General features: G+C 45.1%; 1 protein-coding gene across 1 annotated transcript in view; it reads right to left on the bottom strand.

Annotated features, from left to right (window-relative positions):
* Positions 1-20282, bottom strand: part of C8B (complement C8 beta chain) — a 43869-nt gene extending 23587 nt beyond the window's left edge. The window contains exons 1-6 of the mRNA XM_027537121.1: positions 19700-20282; positions 12378-12534; positions 9329-9470; positions 7216-7357; positions 3928-4060; positions 740-937 (exon numbers count right to left, since the gene is read on the bottom strand). Coding sequence (XP_027392922.1) covers positions 740-937; positions 3928-4060; positions 7216-7357; positions 9329-9470; positions 12378-12534; positions 19700-19791 — 864 coding nt within the window. The 5' untranslated portion in view covers positions 19792-20282. The remainder of the gene's footprint in view (positions 1-739; positions 938-3927; positions 4061-7215; positions 7358-9328; positions 9471-12377; positions 12535-19699) is intronic.
* Between the last annotated feature and the right edge of the window lie 1612 nt (positions 20283-21894).

Raw genomic sequence — 21894 nt, 5'->3', positions numbered from 1 at the left:
ATAGAGAACAAGTGGGGCTGTTAGAAACCAGGAAGAAAACTAACTGATAAGGAGCAGAAAGCAACCATGAGAAACAGGAATGTGACTCCATCAACAGCTCCAAGAAGCTGGAGATGAGGTCTTGGATAACATTCTGGAAAGGAATTTCAACTGAAGGTTTAGAATAGAAGTCAAGTTGCTGGGAGTCGAAAAGTCTCCAGAAATAATTTAGTTTTGGCAAAACTATGCTCCTTAGTTTAATAAAAACCAAGTGAAAAGCTTATTAGTAAATAAGAGTACAAAAAAAAAATAAGAAAAGAAAATGAGAGTACACAGAGAGCTATATTCGCTATCCTATGATAAACCACAATGGAAAAGAATGTGTATATATATGTATATCTGAATCACTTGGCTGCAACAGAAAGCACACTGTGCATCAACTATACTTCAATAAAAATATTAAAACTGAAAAAATAACACAACACTGTAAATCAACTATACTCCAATAAAACTAAAACAATTTAAAAATAAACAACGCCATACTAAAAAAGTAGAGTAAATAATTATAGACGGCCACCACTGGCTGATCTTTCTGAAAAGTAAAGTTAATGTAAGACCAAGGTATTTTTTGTGAAAAGCTTTTCAATGTAACAAATATAATTGGTTGTCAGGACTAATAGCAACACGGTATACAGACATCCGTGGATATGAAAATTCAAATGAATACATAGGAATGGAAAAGCAAGCAAAGGGTACCTACCGTATGAGAGAATCGTTTGATCCTGCTAATAAAATGTTGGCCAATATTACTCATGCTGCTGTAGCCAAGTTCAAATATTCCAGCAATTTTGAAACCCAAGCTGAAACTAGACTTGCTAATTGCCGTCCCTGTGACGTTATGTTCGAAATCTGAGTACGATTCATATTCTGTCAACGTAAAGTCATATTTGCCTCGGGTCTGAAGGAAGAAAAAAACAAATGTTCCATATGTCATTTGACTCACATCAGTTCAATTCAAATCAACCGACACACACTGTACTCTTACTATGTTGCAGGTATTAAACTAAGTACATTGGATGCAAAAATCTCAGAGGCACCCACACCTCCACTCCCAGGGCTCTTGATCCAGCAGGAGAAACAGATGAGCCCAACACGGTGAGCAGACACTCAGAGGTGGGTGCTTGATTTGGGTTTTGATGGGCAGAAATGCAGGAGAACATTCTAGGCTGTGGACTTGGGTGCAGGCAGAAACGTGAAGGTACGAGAGGGCAGGGTGGGGCCAGAAACTGCAGGGGGTTGAAAATGCGAGTGTGGTTGTACCAGAAGAAACAAGAGAGAGGAGAAGACAGCGTCCATGAGAGAGTGAGAAAGTGGGCTGGCATCCAGATTCTGGGGCTCTGGGATGACTTGCCGAAAAGCCAACAGAGGCAGTGGCTGAGCACCAGGAAACTCATGACAGGACAGAACAGCAGTTGGGTTGGAAGGGATGGATTTGGGGTCAGAGAGGCAAACCCGTGCAGACGAGGAGCTCAGTGGCAGCTCATGAGGGGCTGGTGAAAGGTCTTGGGATGGGGTATGGGGGTGGGCAGATGCAGGGACAGAACAGCAAAAAGCCTTTGCGAACTTAGAGGAGCTGTTTGCTCAAAAATTGGTGCTCATGGTGCTGTGCACAGGGAAGTATCTAGGGCGCTGCCTCGGTGGCCCCCAAGTGACCAGCCCCAAAGTGTCTCCATCCCCATCCACTGGCTTCTGGAGGCTTGCAGTCCCCCATAACAGCTCAGCTTCTGAGGAAGAAAAGCAGACGTGATTCCAAACATGGTCTGGAGTGAGAGCCCTAAGGCGGAGTGCACCATTTTCTCACTGGGTAACCCTGGACATTGGGCTTCACCTCTCTGTGCCTCAGTTTCTTCCTGTATAAAATGGAAACAGTAACAGTTCCTGCCAGCGGGCTTGTTCTGAGGTTGAGTCTGTATGGGTAAAACACTGCACAGTGCCTGCCACGTGCTCCAAACACAGCTACAGAGAGAGGAGACTCCGAGCTACATAGCCGGCCTGGGTTACCAGGAGAGAAACGTCTGCTCTGAGATTCTCCTTTGAAAGTGGAGGCCATGTATGGCAAAACCACTACAATATGGTAATTAACCTTCAATTAAAATAAATAAATTTATATTTAAAAAAAAATAGAGATACCAAAAAAAAAAAAAAGTGGAGGTCAGAGGGATGGTGCTGGTCAACATGGGGGAGGGTGTATTTATCCCAAGACTCATTTTGTAATTTTTAGCCAGTATGTATGGGGGTGTGGAGGGGACCAGGAAGGAAGAGAAAGGAGAGGTAGCAGCTTAACATTCAGGACTATACCATTTTATTTTATCTTATTTTAAAATTTTTGCTGATGTATTTATGTATGTATTTGGCTGCAGCGGGTCTCAGTTGCAGCTTATGGGGTCTAGTTCCCTGACCAGGGATTGAACCCAGGCCTCCTACATTGGAAATGCGAGTCTTAGCCATTGGACCACCAGGGAAATCCTAGGACTGCACAATTTTAGACGTGAAAACTACCAACCTGGTCATCCAGTCCAGTCCTCTCATTTTACACATGAGGAAACAGGTCAAGAACAGAGCAAGAATTTAGCCTAAAGTACACCGGGGTCCTGGGGTACACCCAGATCTTCCCCCTCTGCCTTACGTGTGCATTATGCAGTGACATAGTCTACTCTGAACCCCACTCCCTGTGAGATTGCTTTTAAGTCTGTGTTAATAACACAGGCTTATCTTGGTAGAACATTTTATAACTTACAGAAATGCTTAGAACAATGCCTGGTTCTAATAGGCAAGGATTTGATAATAACAGAAGTTGATTCCTGTTGTCTGGCTGTCTCTGGTTGCTAGGATTCTTGCATGACTATCGGGATGTCTCTAGTATCACCGGGCATCTGGGACATTTACATCTTTGCCACTCAACTGACTACATTCATTCAAATCATTGACTGACCAGTGATTCCAGTCATGAGGTTAAGTTGCTTGGGTCACTTCCTACCCCACTGATGTAATTCTTTGGGGCTTCCCTGGTGGCTCAGATGGTAAAGGATCCACCTGCAATGCAGGAGACCCAGGTTCAATCCCTGGGTCAGAAGTTCCCCTGAAGAAGGGAATGGCAACCCATTCCAGTATTCTTGCCTGGAGAATTCCATGGACAGAGGAGCCTGGTAGGCTACAGTTCATGGGGTCGAAAAAGAGTGGGACATAACTGAGCGACTAACACACACATACATACACACACACACACACACACACACAAAATGTCTGGATGAACTCTGGAAGTCTAGCTGGCAAGTCCCAGCTGTGATACCCATGTTTATATATGAAAGTCTATGAAATTTTTCAAAGGCAAAATAAAGGACCTACAGTGTCTGCATTTGCTTTTGATCCAAATGTGAAACTGAAGCTATCAGTTATAAATAAGAAGGCAAAAAGAGCCTTTTTTCATTAAAAAAAAAAAAAAGCACACCCTGAGACTCACAATTAAACCAGGTATTGTGTGTGTGCTAAGCCTTTACACTCACTTATCCCCTCTGTGCAGGCAGAACCTTTAAAATCCCAATTTAAAGATAGGAAAATGGAGGCTCAGAGTATATAGATGGTAAGTTGCAAAGACATCTATGAGACTCTAAATCCTAAGCTGTGCTTGTCTCTTTATGGCAGTTTTTGTTATTGTCGTTGGTATAATTATGCTACTACATATCTGCACTGCCTCTACTATACAGCATAGGTTGGCCTCACCGCTGTGTCTGGAGGAAGCAACCACCCATTTTACATATGAAGAACTGAAGCTCAGAGAGAAAAGGCGAAGCATCTGAGCTGGCCCAGCAGGGGGCTGCTGACCTGGTCCAGACCCCAGCTTCTGGCTCCTCTGCCAGTGTCCTTGCCATGGCCCTGGCTGGCACATACCTGTGGAATGAAGTTTTCCACGTTGTATGGCTTCCGAAACCTCGTGTTGAGTATGTAATGCGGGGAGCACAGACCGGCATAATACCTATGATCTAGAACTGGGCCCTCCAAGTTGTTTGTGAACAAATTAATCCTGCAGGGAAGAAGAGGCAGAAAAGGGGGTGAGGTGAGTATATAATCCCAACTGGTGGACCTACTAAAGGACACCCAAATTCCTGGGCACAGCACACATGGTCCTCAGTATCTGTTGAGGCTTTATCCCCTGCCACTCCCAGCCACAACCACAAAGCCTGTCCCCTACTACATGGAGATGTTCTCTCTCCAGTCTGTTTTGCTCTTTCTCTTCTTGGTAAGGGCTGTTCCCTATGCCTAAATACCCTTCTAGCCACTCATCGCTTGCTTAGTTGCTCAGTTGTGTCCAACTCTTTGTGACCCCATGGACTGTAGACCACCAGGCTCCTCTGACCACAGGATTTATTGGGCAAGAATACTGGAGTGGGTTGCCATGCCCTCCTCCAGGAGATCTTCCTGACCCAGGGATCGAACCTGATTCTCCCTGCATTGGCAGGAGGATTCTTTACCGCTGAGCCACCAGGGAAGCCATACTCACTCCTTTATCTCTTACTTATCTTTCTAGACTAAGTTCTTTTGTTGTACTAAGCTGCAAGGAGATCCAACCAGTCCATCCTAAAGGAGATCAGTCCTGGGTGTTCATTGGAAGGACTGATGCTGAAGCTGAAACTCAGCATCAGTTTTGGCCACCTCATGCGAAGAGTTGACTCACTGGAAAAGACCCTGATGCTCGGAGGGGTTAGGGGTAGGAGGAGAAGGGGACGACAGGATGAGATGGCTGGATGGCATCACCGACTCGATGGACACGAGTTTGAGTGAACTCTGGGAGTTGGTGATGGACAGGGAGTCCTGGCATGCTGTGATTCACGGGGTTGCAAAGAGTCGGACATGATCGAGCGACTGAACTGAACTGAACTGAACTGTACTAAGCTGCATTAGAGGCCCTTACTAGATCCCATGCTTGCCCCATTCATGCATTTATTGTTCTGCACCTACTGTAGTTACCTTACAAGAATGGTCTACATGGGAGGTGATGAGCCAATGTGCTGGCATTCACAAGTTATGTAACCTCAGGCATACCAGTTAGCCTCTGTACCTAGGTCTCCTTATCTATAAAATGAGAACAAAGAAAACCCTATCTCTTGGAGTGCCTGTGAGGATTACATGTATCCATATTTACTAAGTGCTTAGAACATGGCTTGTTCTGGGATAAAGACTTATTATTATTTACCTGTCATCTCCCCAAGCGGAGAAGGCAATGGCACCCCACTCCAGTACTCTTGTCTGGAAAATCTCATGGACGGAGGAGCCTGGTGGGCTGCAGTCCATGGGGTCGCTAGGAGTCGGACACGACTGAGCGACTTCACTTTCACTTTTCACTTTCATGCATTGGAGAAGGCAATGGCACCCCACTCCAGTACTCTTGCCTGGAAAATCCCATGGATGGAGGAGCCTGGTGGGCTGCCATCTCTGGGGTCGCACAGAGTTGGACACGACTGAAGCGACTTAGTAGCAGCAGCAGCAGCATCTCCCCAAGATTCTGTGCTCCTTAGATATGGTGGTTTTCCTTTTAATTTCTGTATGCCTCCTATCACAAGACACTAAATTAATTCCAATTTACTGAGTTTCTAACTGGAAACAGGCACAGTCACGGATGGCTCAGGACATCACCTTATGTAGTGTCCCTAAAGCCCTGGGTAGTAGATGTCATTATGTCCATTTAGAAAGGATGAAAATCTCATCTCTACCTCAACATTATTATTTCTCACCACCTCCTAAGGCAAGCCTCCATTTCCTGACCTGCTTTGACTATGACTGACAGCTGTTTCTTTTGTTAAAAGGAGTTCTGTCTCCTTTCAGCTTCTGCCTATTGGTCTGCTCTGCTCCTGCCAGAATCATTTCAGGCTGTCTTTCCTGCAATAGGGTTTCCTGTAGCATAATAATGTATATTCATTTATTTTCTTTAATACCATAATAATCAATTGCACATGTTGGTTCAATGAATCCATAGGTATTATTACTATACTCATTTAACAGATGAAGAAAGTAAGACACAGAGAGGGCAACTGACCTGCCCAGCAGCTGGTAGGGCCAGGACTCAAAGTCTGAGCGTCTAAGTCTAGTCAAGAGCAGAGTCTGCTTTCTTCCCACCACATATTTTGCTTCTCATGTGTTAGCTTATTACCACGGCATTAGCTTATTTATCCCTCACAGACCTGAAAAGAAGGGTGTGACTGACTTCTGTCTACGAATGACAAAACTAAAGCACGAAAGCCATCCTTCTGCCCCTCTTGCAGGGTCCAGCTCCTTCTGCTGCTGGCTCTGTATGTCCATGGCCACCCTCATTGACCTGTGACCCCCCAGGAGCTCTAACTTCCCAGACCTCAGTGTCCTCATCAAGGAGATGGGGCTTATCATCGCTAGTGTCTAAGGCGGTCCTGGGAGGAGGTCTTCCCCACATGAGGAGGCTGTGTCTCTAACAGCAACCTTTCAGGATGGAGACCTGATGTTTGCTTAGGAAGGAGGAGAATGCCATCCAGGGCCTCTCTGCTTCCCACACTGTGTCACATATGCTGATTTGTGAGGAGAGGCCCTGACTTTTCCCCTAGAGGCTGAGAGGCTGCACAGCACAGCAGGAAAGGAGGCTGAGTGCCAGGCCAGTCAGCCCCTTTTGATCCCTCACCTCCCCGGAGGATTTAACCAACTGAGAGCCCCCAGACTAACTGCACACAGGCTGCCGGCAGAGCCATGCTGGAAATGCACTCCTGCACTGACTAGTCACTTGGTGGCCTCTGCTCTGCACCGGCCTCTCTTGCTGAGGCCTCGGGACAGAGAAACAGATAAAGCTCCCTGGCAGTTGTCAATAGCATTCAAAGGTAATGCTTAGAAAGTACCTGACATGGTCACAGAGCAGGCATCAAATAACTCTTCCCCCAGCCCTCGTGTGGAGCTGCCATGCACCACCCCCCCCACCCCCACAGCTCTCTCCTCAGTGCTCCCTCCCTGCAGTCACATCTGGTCCATCTGGCCATGGCACGTGCTCCCAGAGCCCCCGGGTCTGTCGTCAGGAAGCAGCTGCGAGCGTCTGCTAACACACCAGCCTTTTCCAGAAGGGAACAGAGGAGCCACTCTGTCTACCGTTCCCTCCTTCTCTCTTCTCCAGATCACATTTACTTGTATGTTCTCCCCACTCCACAACAGAAAAAGGTAACTTACCCACTGGCCAGGCTGCCAATGGCCCAGTATTGCTCCATTTCCTGCTGACATTTTTTGTAAGTCTTTCTACAGTTCGCCTCATCTGACTGGTCTCCACAGTCATTGTCCCCATTGCAAAGAAGTCTTCGGTTTATGCACCTCCCTGGGAAGGAGAAATGGGGTTACCCACAGGTCAAGGCCAGGAAGGGTCAGGGGTGGTGGTGGTTCACATGGCTTCAGACCCACCGTGACCCAAATTCTTGGCTGCAACTTTAATGCTCTGTTTGCATTAGTCCTCGTGTACTGGGGGTGAGTGGTCATGGAATTCACTGTTTATTCCCCGTCAGAAGCCAGTGTTGTGTTTCTGAACGCTCTTGAGGGCAGGTTTGCTAGGCAGACCGGAAGGAAGGCTGGACTCCTCTGCTTGGGACTGGAGAGAGGAGGTGGGTTCAGAGGGCCCTGCAACAGTACCTGCTGTGGCACCTTCCGTGTGTTTCCCGACTCCCTGTCTCAACGTATTCATCTGTAAAGTAGAGACGCCATCATACCTACCCCCAAAGGTCACTGGGGATTCAGACAAATAAATGCAACAGTACCGACTCATGGTAAGAGCTGGGTATGTGTTATTACTATTATTAGTGCTTTGATGGTCTAAATGCATACTGCTGGTAAGAACTGGCAGGAGGATTGGAACCTATAGCTTTCTTATCACAAACTCACCACATTAAACAGCACTGCCTTCAACATCAGAGCCACTCAGACTAGTAGATATTAAAAATATTTAGACTATATATTTAAAGTTATTTGAGGCTCCTCCACTTCCTTGAAACTCTTTTCCCCATTGACTTGACTTCCTTTCTTATTTGCATATCTTTTGGGAGTAAAGCCCATAAAACAGGTGGCCATTTTTACTTAAGCATGTCTGTTCATTTTAAACCAATGTTCTTTGGGTATTAAAGGCAGAAGAGTAACAATCTGGTCTTCAAATGTTTGTTACAAGGCATTTAAACTAAAGCTGGCCTGAATAACCATTATTGGCTTTGGTCAGAATCATGGAACACCAGTCATAATGAGTCCATGGATATATGTAAACATCTTTCAGATTTACTGGATGGAGCTCTGCGTTTGCAATAATGCCTAGAAATTGCTCTAAGAATCCCTAGTTCTTTCTGAAAAGATACTAAAGCACAGTTCACAAAGTTGTGGCAAATGTAGAGAGTTGTAACTTGCGTCTAGGTAATCTGGGTCAAAATACTCTCATTTTTGCTGCAGCCTTTGAGAAAAAGAGTCAGGTTTGCCTGAATTAGTTAAAGGAATTAATTGAAAAGAAAGTGTTTACTGAGTTCTGCAGCTCATGATAATTCATTTGTTTGCTCCTTCCTTCCTTCCCTCTGTCTGCCCATCCATCAGTCCTTCGTTTTTTCCTTCCTTCTTTGAATCAAAAATGTTTCAAAGACTATCTCATGCATTAAGGGTTATGCTAAACTTGGTGATACAGAAATGCAGGGACTATCTCACCAAAGTTTTCAGAGATAAATGATGCTACCACCCCTTTGAACTATTGCAGAGAGTGTGGCTACATTGTAGTTAGCCCCAAACCTCTGAGAAAGCCAGCAGGGCTCACGGTCTGCAAGGACCTCTTATACCCACTGTGTACTTGATGCTTATAGCAAACTTATAAGGTGTTAACATCACTTCTGACTTTCTGTGTAGACAGCCAACATGAAGAAAGGTTCAAATGACTTCTTCTAAATTACAAAGTCAAAATAAAATTTGATTTAGGATTTCTGATTACAGCACACAGAATTTTGGTGTTCTTAATGTCAGTGAATGTAATTTGAATTTCCAAATTCCTAATTATATCTCCTCCACTTACCTCCTAAGTGATTGTGGGTGAGTAACTTCTCAAATCTCAATTTCTCAATTAGTAAAATAGGGGTAATATTAACACCTACATGGTAGGGTTGTTTTTATGAAATAACATGTGTAAAAAGAGGTCAAGGAGGACAAGGAGGCCTCCTGGCCTGACACATGACTTTGATCTTGAGCACTAGGCAATAGCCAGTGCTCCCATCATCACATGCCATCACCTCACTTGATACCCATCCCCTCCCACTCCTGTGTCCCTTTATACCTGTCTGTGCACACACAAAGCCTTCACATCGCACTTGACTTCTGCATGGTCTATTGGAAACACAGTCTTCAACTTCTTTGTCGGAGAAGTTGCATTGTTCCCCATGGAACTGAGAGGGCCGGATCAAGTAGGCATGTCTGTACTATAGCAGAGAGGAGCAAGGTGAGACAGAGCCAGAGCCTCAGGGACATGGGGAGCGGAGGGCACACTTAAAGATCTATATTGCCACTGGCTGTTTACCTATTTCAAATAGCCTGGGAACTCTCTGAGGGCAGGGACTTTATCTTCAGTCTCTGTACCACAGTGATCAATACAGGTTTGTTGAATTTGGGGAAAGCATGGACTTTCAAGTCAAAGGTAGTAAGTGAATTGATGGGGCCAGTTCAGTCTTTCAGCTTGATTAATCCAATGGGTTGATTCAAGTATTCTCATTTACTAAGTAGCTTAAAATGCAGAAGTATCCACTTTGGAGCCACTAACTCTGTTACTTTCTAGTTATGTGATACTGGGTAAGTTACTTAAGCACTGTGATCTCAACTTACTAATCTGTAAAATGGGGATAATTATGTACAGCTATGTAGTTTCAATTATATATGAAATCTCATTGTTGTCTGGTACAGAGTAGGCATTCAATTTCTTCTGCTTACTTTTCTTTTGAATTATTAATAATTTTAGCAGTAAATATTTCTCTGTCTCTACTTTCCTGTTTGTTTATTCCAGAAATATTGACTGGATTTCCAAAATATTGATTCAGCTACACAATGCTGGAAAAACGTGGGTGCTTTTTATGCTTTGTTTGTATTTGATCATAACCATGTCCTGTGGACTGTTCTCAAGGAGGTCACAGCTGCTGGTGGTGGTCATGATGGTAAGCACAAGGCAGTGAACACACAGTGGGAGGGCAGCCGTGATAGGGCCAGGACAGAGTGCTCTGTAAACAGAGGGAAGTCCTCAGCGCAGACTTAGGAGACGGGGAAGCGACATCAGAGCTGAGCCCCAAAGGGTGAGGAGACACGTCAGGCAAGCATGGAATGCTGGCATGAGGAGGGGAGAGAAGGGCAATCCGGATGGAGGGAATTGCTGTGCCAAACCTGAGAGGCTAGAGAGTACATGCCTTATTCCAGGAAACAAGAAATCCACCCTGGCTGGAGAGAAGAGTTAAAGAGGGAGAGTGAGAAGAGACGGATGGACGTGGAGCCAGGAACAGCTAAGGCAGGCCCTCCTGGGCCCTAATAAGGTTGGATTTAGTACTTCTTCGTGGTAAAATGAGAAGCCACTGCAGGGGAAGGAAATTATCAGATTTGGGTGACTTCCATGCTAGCTGCAGTCAAGATTTTGGTGCTACCAAAGGCAGGAGACCTGTTAGCAGTCCCTCTGAAGACTGACACGTTAACCAGCCCCAGTTATTATGTGCATGGCATCCGGAAATCTAGAAAAGAAATATAGACAACCATCCACCTCTGCTCCTTTGCATTTCTAGAGCATCTTTCTTCCTAGGAGACAGAGGCTGGCAGGACAGGGATAAGGTCTGCAAAGAAGATACTAGAAGACTAGCACCAGGCACCAGAGACAAAATGGGTTTGAGGACTGTGGAGATGATAAAGGAAAGACATCTCTCAATCCCTGTTGAAAGAAATGATGAACTCCCAGCCACTGACCCTGCAGACATGATGTCCAACTGAGGGAACATGCATAGCAAAGTCTGAGTGTAGAGCTCTGACTGGATGAGTGGATGGATGGCTGGCTCACACTGGGTCTTCCTGGTTTATGGTGCAGATGAAGCAATTATCCAAATAATTGGATCAATGTTAATCACGTCAGCAATAAAGCCTACTTTGGGAACTGAATGTATCTGTTTGGCTCTCCACATTGATCCAATTAAGTGTGTAATTGTCCTGGGCTTATTCCACAGCCTCTTTAGGGTCTTAGCTCATGGCTGCTTTGGTTTCCGGAGGAGCTGGGGAAAGTGAGAACCGTTCTCTATTCTGTGATAAATGTGCTGTTCTTAGGCCTGGATCCTGCATCAGCCTTCCTGTGACAAGAAAGCTCGAAGAACAAATACCACAGAGATGGTGTGTTTTGATTGGTTGAACTGGCTAGACAAGAAGCCGATGGCCCAAGTTCAAGATCTGTCTTTACTACTAAGTGAACCCAAGAATTCACTCACCTGCTCTGGGTCTCTGTTGATCTATCTGCCTAACAGAAAGGGTAACAATTATCCTCCCTTACAGAGATTTCAGGAAATGTAAGGAGATCAAACACATATTTATAGAGCACCTCAAACATGTTCAACATTGGCCTATACACCAAAGACACAGAATTGAAGAAGTTTTTAAGCACTTGCAGTTTAATGGAAAGGCAAATAAAAGAAAATGAGGAGTGCTAGGACACAGCAGGAATAAGGAGCTGTTTCAGTTCATAAAGGAGTGTCTGGCTAAGAGCGAGGGGTGCTGAGAACTCAAGGAAGGCTTCTCAAAAGAGGTGGCCCCTAGCAAAGTTTCAAATCATGAGTGGGTGTTAGTCAGTGAAGGAAGTGGGAAGGACATTTCAGCCTGAGAACAGAGGATGAAATGGTTAGAAAAACACATATATTCTGTGTGCTGGTGTGGGGGATGTTCTGTGAAGATGTGGGCCAGGTCTATCTAAGGTGTGAGGACCTTGAAGACCATGAGTCTGGACTTGATCCTAAGGGCCATGCATAGGCTTTGGATGTTCAAGCAGGGGACAGACCAGCCGGACTTTCATTTCCAACGGCTCCCCTGGCTGCCCCATGAAAGATGGATTGAAAGAATAAGGCTGGAGGCAGGAAGTCTAATTAGGAAGCTGTTAATGGGAGAAAGGACAGATATGTTTCAAAACAAACCTGAAGGATCAAAGGCAGGATCTGATTGCTCCTTGGAAGCTCAGAGGAATAAAATTCATTTATTAAATCAGCCAACATTTATCAAACTCCTACTATGATCAGCTACTGTCAGCAGTACATTAACTGATCTTGCTGAGGGACAGGGCTCCTGGAAGCTTAGAGGTCTCCCAAGGTCTGGGTACCTACCCTTTTCTTCTGACAGGGATCACACGTGGTCCAGGAGGACCAGCTGGACAGCTCGCAATCAATAGGCAACGGCGTGACATCCACACTCCGCGTCTGTCTCGTCTTGGCAAGGCTCTCATTGACTGCATTTGACCCAAGAGGGGGTGGCCTTTCACCTCTAAAGGTCATCACAGAGAAGAGAGTGAAGTATCAGGAGGTAATTAAGTCTACATTCCACTGCCTATCCATCCATTCAATAAATATATATTTGCTCATTTATGCAAAGCTGGCTTCCCTGGTGGCTCAGTGGTAAAGAATCTGCCTGCAATGCGGGAGACCTGGGTTCAATCTCTGGGTTGGGAAGATCCCCTGGAGAAGGGCATGGCAACCCACTGCAGTATTCTTGCCTGGAGAATTCCATGGACAGAGGAGCTTGGCGGGCTACATACAGTCCGTGGGGTCACAGAGAGTCACACATGACTGAGGGACTAAGGACAGAACATTAGTTTATCAGTCAAGTATCAGTTAACTCATTCAGCAATATTTATGGAACCCTCAGTTATTGCCTCAGATTATGGCTAGCTACAGTCAAAAGAGTATTGCACTCTGAACAGAAGATCATCCATCAGCAGCTGGGTGATCTTGGTCTGGTTTTTCAGCCCCTGTGCACTTCACTTTTCTCACCTATATAATGAGAGAACATACCTCATAAGGCTATTTGAAGGATTAAATAAGAAAGTATATGTGAAAACACTTTATAAGGTCTAAAATGCTTGAGATAGACAGGGATTACAACCACAGCTAGATGTATGACCTCAAGCAGTACCCTCCCCATCTTAGGGCCTCTGTTTTATCCCCTGGAAAATGAAAAGTTTGAGTCCAGGTTCGATGCACGATACTGGATGCTTGGGGCTGGTTTATTGGGACAACCCAGAGGGATGGTATGGGGAGGGAGGAGGGTGGAGGGTTCAGGATGGGGAACACATGTATACCTGTGGCAGATTCATGTTGATATATGGCAAAACCAATGCAATATTGTAAAGTTAAATAAAATAAAATAAAAAAAAAAAGAAAGTGAGAAGTTTGGACTAGGTGGTTTTTAAGTCACTCTTTCATGTTATGAGTCTATGAAACTTTTTCTGAGAACAAATCATATTCAGGATACTGTGCTCAAGAGAACACAGAAATATAAGACACAGCTTCTGCTCTGGAACCCACAGTTTGTCTTAGGATAAGAGAAGACAAACATGTATCCTTCCTTGGCTCTTCCAGACTTTACCAAGGAGGCAGGGTTTTTAAGCATGCAGGATGGATGGTCTGAGTTGAGCTTTAGGACATCACCATGGTTGCAGTATGGAGGCTAGATGGAGGTGGGGAAAGCCCAGAGGCAGGAAAAGCAGGTAGGAGGCTCAAGCAATAGTACCAATGAGTGATGTGAGCCTGAACCACTCCGGCATCCAGGGGATAGAGAATGGGGGAGACAGACATATGAGATGTTTTTCAGGGGGAATGGACAGAGTGATGGGTAACCAGACGGGATGTGGATTAGAGAGAGAAAGGGGCTTAGGATGATGCTGGTTTCTAGTTTGGGTGTGTGGTTGGGTGGGTGGGGAAACCAGGAGCAAAGGAATTTGTTGCAGAAGATGGAGTTGGGGCATGCTGAGTTCCAGATGCCCGTGGCGTCACTCAATAAATAGTTCCTATGTAGATCTGGAACTCAGGAGAGAGATTTGCACTAGAGATACAGATCTGATCACGAAAAGCCACGGGAGAGGATAAAAATATTCCTGAGAGATACCAGCCAAGAATAAGCCCTGGAGAGACTAGTGTCTGCCAGGCTAGAGTGAAGATAGTACATAGAGGTGAGTGGGGGATGGGAGAGGTAGGTGGTGCTACACCTGCAGAGGAGTCAAACAACATGAAACCTGAAATCTGTCTAGAAAATAAGGTAACACTTTTTGTTTAGTCCCTGGCACTCATGGGACATTGAGTAAAACAGGCAAAGAAAGGTCATGTTCTTTAATCTGTTTATGCCTCCAGTTTCCCCATGTGTAATACGATGGGTATATTATAATTTCTGTTTTTCTTCCATCTGAAAAAATGTATAGCAGTGTAAAATTCTTTGTAATTTGTGTTTCTTTTCAAGGCATAAAGGGAGAAAAGAAAGAGAATTAAGATTTGTTGAGCATCCAGGACTTGTCAGGTCCTGCATGAGATGTTTCACCCTTGCCATCTTATCTAATCCTGACAGCAATGCTAGAAGGCAGCAACCTCCTAGACAGATGAGGGATATGGTCAAGAGCCACGTGGGGGTCCGAGCTGAGCTCTGCTTGCCTCTAGTCTCTGTGCTGCATTCATTTCCGTACACTACCCAGAAAGAACAGGGCCAGCATTCCCTCTACCAGTCCCCTCCATCTCCAGGCAAGGCCTCCTTCATCTCCTTGTCCAAGATTCAGTCCTTAGGCAGAGGCATCACATAATCTCCACTAGCACATCACTTCAGACAAAGTCATTAACAATACATTCTCACTTGGCAAAAGTCCTAAAAAGAGAATAATATTAACTACAGTGAAATCCATCTCCATGACCACCCCAGAGACCAGCAAAAATCAATTGCCTCGTAAAGTTGAATGTTTAATGAAAGGTCAAAGACTACTGGAAACCACAGGTGGGTTCTTTAAAATGGTTACTTGAGGCAGGACTTGCACAGCAGTTGGGGGTGGGGGGGGTGGTTAGAACTGTGCTCTTATCTACTAATTTTCCCAGGTTTGACAAAACAATACTGTCTGTGATTTGGCTTCACCTTAAGTATGCATTTGACAGCGCTGCAGGGTATCCTCTTCCTGTTTTCACTAAGAAACCGTTACATTGTGTTTTTAGCAACTATCCATCCATTTTGGCCCACAGTGGAGACTGAGCAGATAAGTAATGTGTACACATGCTATTAAGAGTCACAATTACTTTCTTCTCTGAGATTTGAAAGCCTGTTAATGGGCAAGATGATCACTTACAGAAGGAACTTAGTAAAAAGTAGTTATAACCACCAGATCTCTCATTTTTGCACCCAATTTTCATTACAGAGGTGGCAATATAATGAGGTAATCAGCTGAATGAATAGTCTGTTTGTAAATTACACTGGATAAGATGTGTGTGGTTTATTAGTACTACAAAATGCAAATCTGAAAGCAAGAGTGTGCATGCTAAGTCGCTTCAGTTGTGTCCCACTCTTTGTGACCCTATGGACTGTAGCCCACCAGGCTCCTCTGTCCATGGGATTCTCCAGGCAAGAATACTGGAGTGGGTTGCCATGCCCTTCTCCAGGGGATCTTCCCGACCCAGGGATCAAACTCTCATCTCTTAAGTCTCCTGCATTGGCAGGTGGGTTCTTTACCACTGGCACGATTTGGAAGCCATCTGCAAGCGAGGCTAGCATTCAATTGCATCTTTAATTCCTGGGACTAGCATGGACCCAACAGAAGACAGGGGCAGTCAGGACCTCTGTGTATGGCTATTGTAACATGTGCCTTCACACTATGAATTTACAGAGATGAATCAGATGGGTGTTCTGACCAACGGACTTGACTCTGTCATTCAAAATTCTCTTTATGCTTTAATGTTGAAAAATTAAACATGTCCAGAGAACTACAGAAAACAAATAATAAATACTTAGGTACTCACAACCCAGGATTGGCAATTGCTAACATTTTGATATACTTCCTTCAAGTCTTTTTTTTTTTTTAATAAAAAATAACCTTATAAATTTGACATGTGTGGTTGACACCAGCTCCAGATCCATTTTCCTCTCATATTCTTCAGAGGATACTACAGTCATCAATTTGGTGTATATCCTTTCAGTCTTTCAAATGTTTACATATACACATATAGACAAAAGATACAGCATTGCTTTTGTGAGCTGCACTCATACGAGGCATAGTATTCTATAACCTGCTTTTGTCAATCAGCATGGTGTTTCCAGGGACTGCCCTGGTGGCCCGGTGGCTAAGGCCCTGTGCTCCCAATGCAGGGGCCCAGGTTCAATCCCCAATTAGGGAACTAGATCCCATATACCATCCCATGACAAAAAGATTCTACATGCCACAGTGAAGACTGAAGATCCCATAGGCCACAGCTCAGACCCAGTGCAGCCAAACAAATAAATTTTAAAAATAAATATTTAAAAAACACTGCATTTCTGGCCCATATATGTTGACTCATAAAGATATCTTGTTCCTTCCTTTTATCTAAATGTTCCATCATAAGACAGGCGTTTAACGTTTTCTTTTTGAAGGACATTTACAGTTTTTCATCGTTTGGCAATTGCAAACAATGCAACAGCAAACACCCTTCTACGAGGTGTTGGAATGTATCCCCCACGTAAAGTCTGACAAGAATGAACCTGCCTTTCCTCGAGGTGTGTGGAATGCTGAGGACATATTTCACTCAGTTCTTGTCTCCTAGTCTTTCTAACAGGAGTCTCTGATCAAAATAAAGATGGATCCACCATGCACGGCAGGATTAGGTCAGCAGTAAATTGCGAGCCATCAGTTTATATAGATGGGGTATGTCAATATATTTTGGCTTTCTGTAGAAATGCCCTGACACAACAACTTTCTTGTCACACACAATTTGTTAGGCAGCTGCATCTCCTTTGCAAATAAAATCCTTCCTCTTTGCTGGAAGGGGCAGCTTCTGGGTGGCAGATTTTCCATTTCTCTTCTCTGTGTCATTTGCTGTTGTAGACATGGAATTTAAAGCCACATCTCAAGGCAACACATGTGTGGTCCAGAGATACAGAAATGGCCTTGGAGTCCAGCAAGTCAGATCCACAATGCAGTGGAGAAAGGATAATGTATTAGCAAGAGGCAGAAAAATACAGGGGCTCTGGAACCAGAAAAAAAAATGGATTTGGATCCATATTTTGTTACATATTAAGTGAGGAATCCTGAAATAGTTGCACTCTCTCTCCAAACCTCAGTTTCCTTCTCTGTAAACTGTAAATGATAGCACTTACCTCAAATAGCTGTGAGGATCAGACCTAATACATCTAAATGCCTTACATAGAGCAGCAATAAATAAACACACGTCTGTCTTATGAAGATGGAATGAGAATTTCATCTGACTTGATTAAAAGAGTAACTAAAATTGGTAGCCTTTCTTAGCTAATATGAAGGTCTCAGCATTTTCTGTTGCAGAACTGAAGGCTATTCTTCCATTTCATCTAAGGGATTCAAACATATGCCATGTTCAAGACTGCTCCATGGGAATCACAGGTCGAGGCCAATGCACTAAATCTGGATTCAGGTAAGGGCTTGAGAGTCAGGAGATGGGAATGAATCTCTTCTCCTTTCTGAGGACCCACTTGCTCCTCTGCATAGTGTGAATAGGTACAACGGCCATCTCATGACATCACTGGAGGGTTCAGCAAGGTTTCCCAGCCTGTCAGCTTCACTCATCTTACCCCTTCATGTCCTACATCCAAGTGAACTTCCTAATATGGAAGTCTGACTGTGTCAATCCTTCCATGGCTCCCCACTACTGAGGATAAAGTTCAAGGTCCTTAGCCAGAATACTGGTGCCCCCTCCGAGCTCTTTCCAGGATCTGACTCCTGCCGACTCTGCCTTGGTCCTGTCTTTGGCAGCTCCTCACTTTAGCTTGCTCCCTGAGTAGCTCAAATGATAAAGAGTCTGCCTGCAATACGGGAGACCTGAGTTCAATCCCTGGGTTGGGAAGATACCCTGAAGAAGGGCATGGCAACCCACTCCAGTATTCTGGCCTGGAGAATCCTATGGACAGAGGAGCCTGGTGGGCTACAGTCCATGAAGTCACAAAGAATTGGACACGACTGAGCGACTAACACTGTTACTATACCTTGGCCTGGACATGCAGCTGCAGGAACAAGCCAGGCTCTTTCATCTCCACGCCCTTGTCCAGGCTGCTGCTTCTTCCTGGAATGCTCTTCACCCTCTCCCATTTGGCAAACACCTACTCCTACAGAAATATTCAGCTGAACCCTCGACTCTTCTAGAAGCCTCTCCACACTGTCTTCGGTAAAGCCAATCACCCCTTCACCCTCTCCCATTTGGCAAACACCTATTCCTACAGAAATATTCAGCTCAACCGTCCTCTCTTCTAGAAGCCTCTCCACACTGTCTTCGGTAAAGCCAATCACCCCTTCTTCTCTGGTTTTCCACTTGTTCCTGTACTCCCTCTTGCAACAGTACACCTAGATGTGCTCCCATGTTGATTTTCTCCACGAGAACATGACCCTTTTGTGTCCTATTCATCTCAGCATCCTGAGAGCCTGTGAGAGGTCCCACACAGGGGTCCACATGTGGGTAGGGTTGCTATAACCCCTTTAAATCCTCCATTCCAGACACATTTCCTTGGATCCTGATAGACACATAGTACACACAAGGAAGGCCTTGGCTGCTTCATTCTTCTCAGGACCAAGTTGAGGTTCTTTCTATCGTAATAGCTAACAGTCATTGAGTGCCCAATATGGGCAGTGAAAACTCACCCCCCTGGTCTCGGGTGGTGCCCAGCAGGGGCTGAGTGCTCAGCAGAGCTGACACCAGGGGCCGTCCAATGGGCACCAGCTGCTCCTCCCATGAGAGGCTGTGCATGCACAGCCTTTATGTGATGAGTGAGAGAAATGACGTTAACAGTCCTTCCTCCGATGGAACGGCTCACAAGGAGCCTGGGACACGACAGCTTCAGCCTTTCTCTGCAAGGGCAACAGCTTCTCCCACACCAGGACGATCCCCCAGCTGATAAATCACTGAGGCTTCCTTCACTGGATCCCACCTTGAACTTTCACTCAGATTAAGTTTGAGCTTTCAACTCAGATAGTTTCTTTAGCCTGTTTTGCACCCAATTAAAAATAATCCTAAAAGACTGAATATCTGGAGTTTGTATGTGGGGGGGTGGGTGGAGGGTGGTTTGAGAGCAAAAATTTAGCCTGATGAACAGGTAGAGTAGGTCACTCTTGCATTAAAATCATTGCTATAAGTTGGCTTTTCTTCCTCCATACATAACAGACCTTTTGCTTAAGGAAGTATGCTGAGGCTTTGTTCAGAATACAGAGCAAGGATCCTATTCTTCTTAGCGTGATAAAATACCTTTAAACGCGTCAGTTTCCTACGAGAACTTTTGTTGAAGTCGGTGGCTGGGTTCCACAATAATTTGAAGAGTTGTTGATATAGTGTAATCAGATGCATGTAAATTGCTTCAGGAGATGTTCCTTATTCAATAGGCATGTGACAAGGAGAGAGGGTCAGCATGATATGGCTTTATATTCCCCAGCATATTATTGATTAGGAAGTCATTTGGAACTATCACCTACCTGGAGCTGGGCACACTGAAAGATCCCAGGGCAGCACAGAGAAGAAACAGCTCTGCCGGTACCCTCCAAGCCCATGTCCTGGAGGTCTTCATTTTCCCTCTGCGACAGGAAGTCTGACTGCAGCTCCTGGTTCCATGAAGAGTCTACCCAGGGAGTTCTGTCGTCAGCTTCTGTTTCCGGAGAGTAAACAGCGGGGCAAAGTAAACAGAAAGCCACCAGTGACCAGAAACACCTAGACTTTGCACAGACAGAAGACTTATCTGGGACTCCAGACACCAACGAGAATGGTGGAAAGCTTAGATTTTATTCACGTGTAATGGATTCTGGCGGAGAAAGCAATGGCACCCCACTCCAGTACTCTTGCCTGGAAAATCCCATGGACGGAGGAGTCTGGTAGCCTGCAGTCCGTGGGGTTGCTAGGAGTCAGACACGACTTAGCGACATCACTTTCACTTTTCACTTTCATGCACTGGAGAAGGAAATGGCAACCCACTCCAGTGTTCTTGCCTGGAGAGTCCCAGGGACGGGCGAACCTGGTGGGCTGCCGTCTGTGGGGTCGCACAGAGTCGGACACGACTGAAGTGACTTAGCAGCAGCAGCAGTAACAGATTAAACATTTGTCTCCAGCATTTACTGATAACCCTGAGAGCCACAGTGATAGCAGCACATGAAAAAGTTCAATAAATACCTTTTACTTATCACCTGCACCCTTCACCTATCACCTCTCCCGTGTTAAAGGTAAGAAGACTTGATGGTTTAGCACAGCAAAAGCAGGTGCCACTCATGTAGGGTAATTCAGACTTGTTTTATTTGAGCCTGGAAAAATGCTTCCCCTTTGAATTTTCATCTCTGAATGGCACTCTGTGCCCTGTCATTTTTACGTACCATTAAACAGGATGAAGACAAAATGTGATTCTCAGGGTCTCCTGTTTTCATTTTTGGCCATTTCACAAGGCATGCAGGATCTTAGTTCCCCAACCAGGGACCATACCCGTGCCCCTTGCATTGGAAGAATGGAGTCTTATCCACTGGACCACTAGGAATGTGCTCTAAGGGTCCCCTGAAATGGCATAATCCAAGCAAACGTTCACTTTGATACCTGTAGAAATGATTCCTAGAAACGATTGCCTGTGGCCACATGTGAGGTGTGTCTTTACATTTTCAGGTCCATTGCAGCCGAAGCGTTAGCCCTGACTCCCAACCTGGAGGTGGTACCCACCCTGCCTGGCAAGGAGCACAGAGGTGTGGTGTGAAAGAGGCATGGTGCAAACTCAAAGGTCATATACAAATGGCCCCGGCTCCCAAATGTACCCCTACCACTGACCTCTCAGAATCAACAAGTTAAAGTCCAAACTTCACTGACCAGGCATTTACAAAACCAATCTTCAGACCATAGAGAGTTAAAGGAACGGGGCCGACAACCATCCTATCTCTGTTGATCAGGCGGGTGTAGGTGAGGGTCCTAAGAGGGAACAGGCAGTGGGCAACTTGAGGGTGGTCTGGTAGAAAGAACACAGACTGGATTTGACTTCCTTGAACAAGCTACCTAATTTCTTTGAGACTATTTTTTTCCCATCTGGAAAATGGGGATCATGATTCATTAATACTTAGCTCATAAGGTTGTTTTGAGGCTTAACTATATAAAACATTAAACCCTTGACTTATTCCTGACATGGGTTGGAAGCACCAGCCTGCTCCCTGTCCTGCCCTGTCTGCTGAAACAGCTGGGCTGGGGTTTGGGAGGGCAAACAAGGAAGAGTGGCAAGGGGATGGATGGAAAGCCACAGAGGGCAAAGGCCCTTCACAGTAATTGTGCCCAGAACACGGAATACAAGCTCTGCTCTCAGACACTCCCGTGTGCATTCCACTTGTCATTATCCCAAGCTCAAGGCACCATCTCATCGCTGTCCCAAAGGATGCAGTGACCTGAACTTTGACACAATTGATTGTGGTAGTTAATCATTTGTAAACAAGCAGAAAATTGCATTTCAAGAAAGATCCATGTCCTTTCTCGTTTCAGCTTGCCTTTAAGAGGAGCCACATCTTTACACGATGGGGTTCTTGTTCAACCTCCTAAACTTGAAGGACTCATGGAGAAAGCCACACATTTTAGAGAAAACAGTTACATGAATGTGTCAGGTGCTCACTCACCTCTAGATTTTTTATACATGCTGTTCCTTCTTCTCAGAATATGT

The sequence above is a fragment of the Bos indicus x Bos taurus genome, chromosome 3, assembly GCF_003369695.1.
Source record: "Bos indicus x Bos taurus breed Angus x Brahman F1 hybrid chromosome 3, Bos_hybrid_MaternalHap_v2.0, whole genome shotgun sequence".
NCBI lineage: Eukaryota > Metazoa > Chordata > Mammalia > Artiodactyla > Bovidae > Bos > Bos indicus x Bos taurus.
Note: the sequence above shows the minus strand (reverse complement) of the source record. Positions and strands in the feature narration are given on the sequence as shown.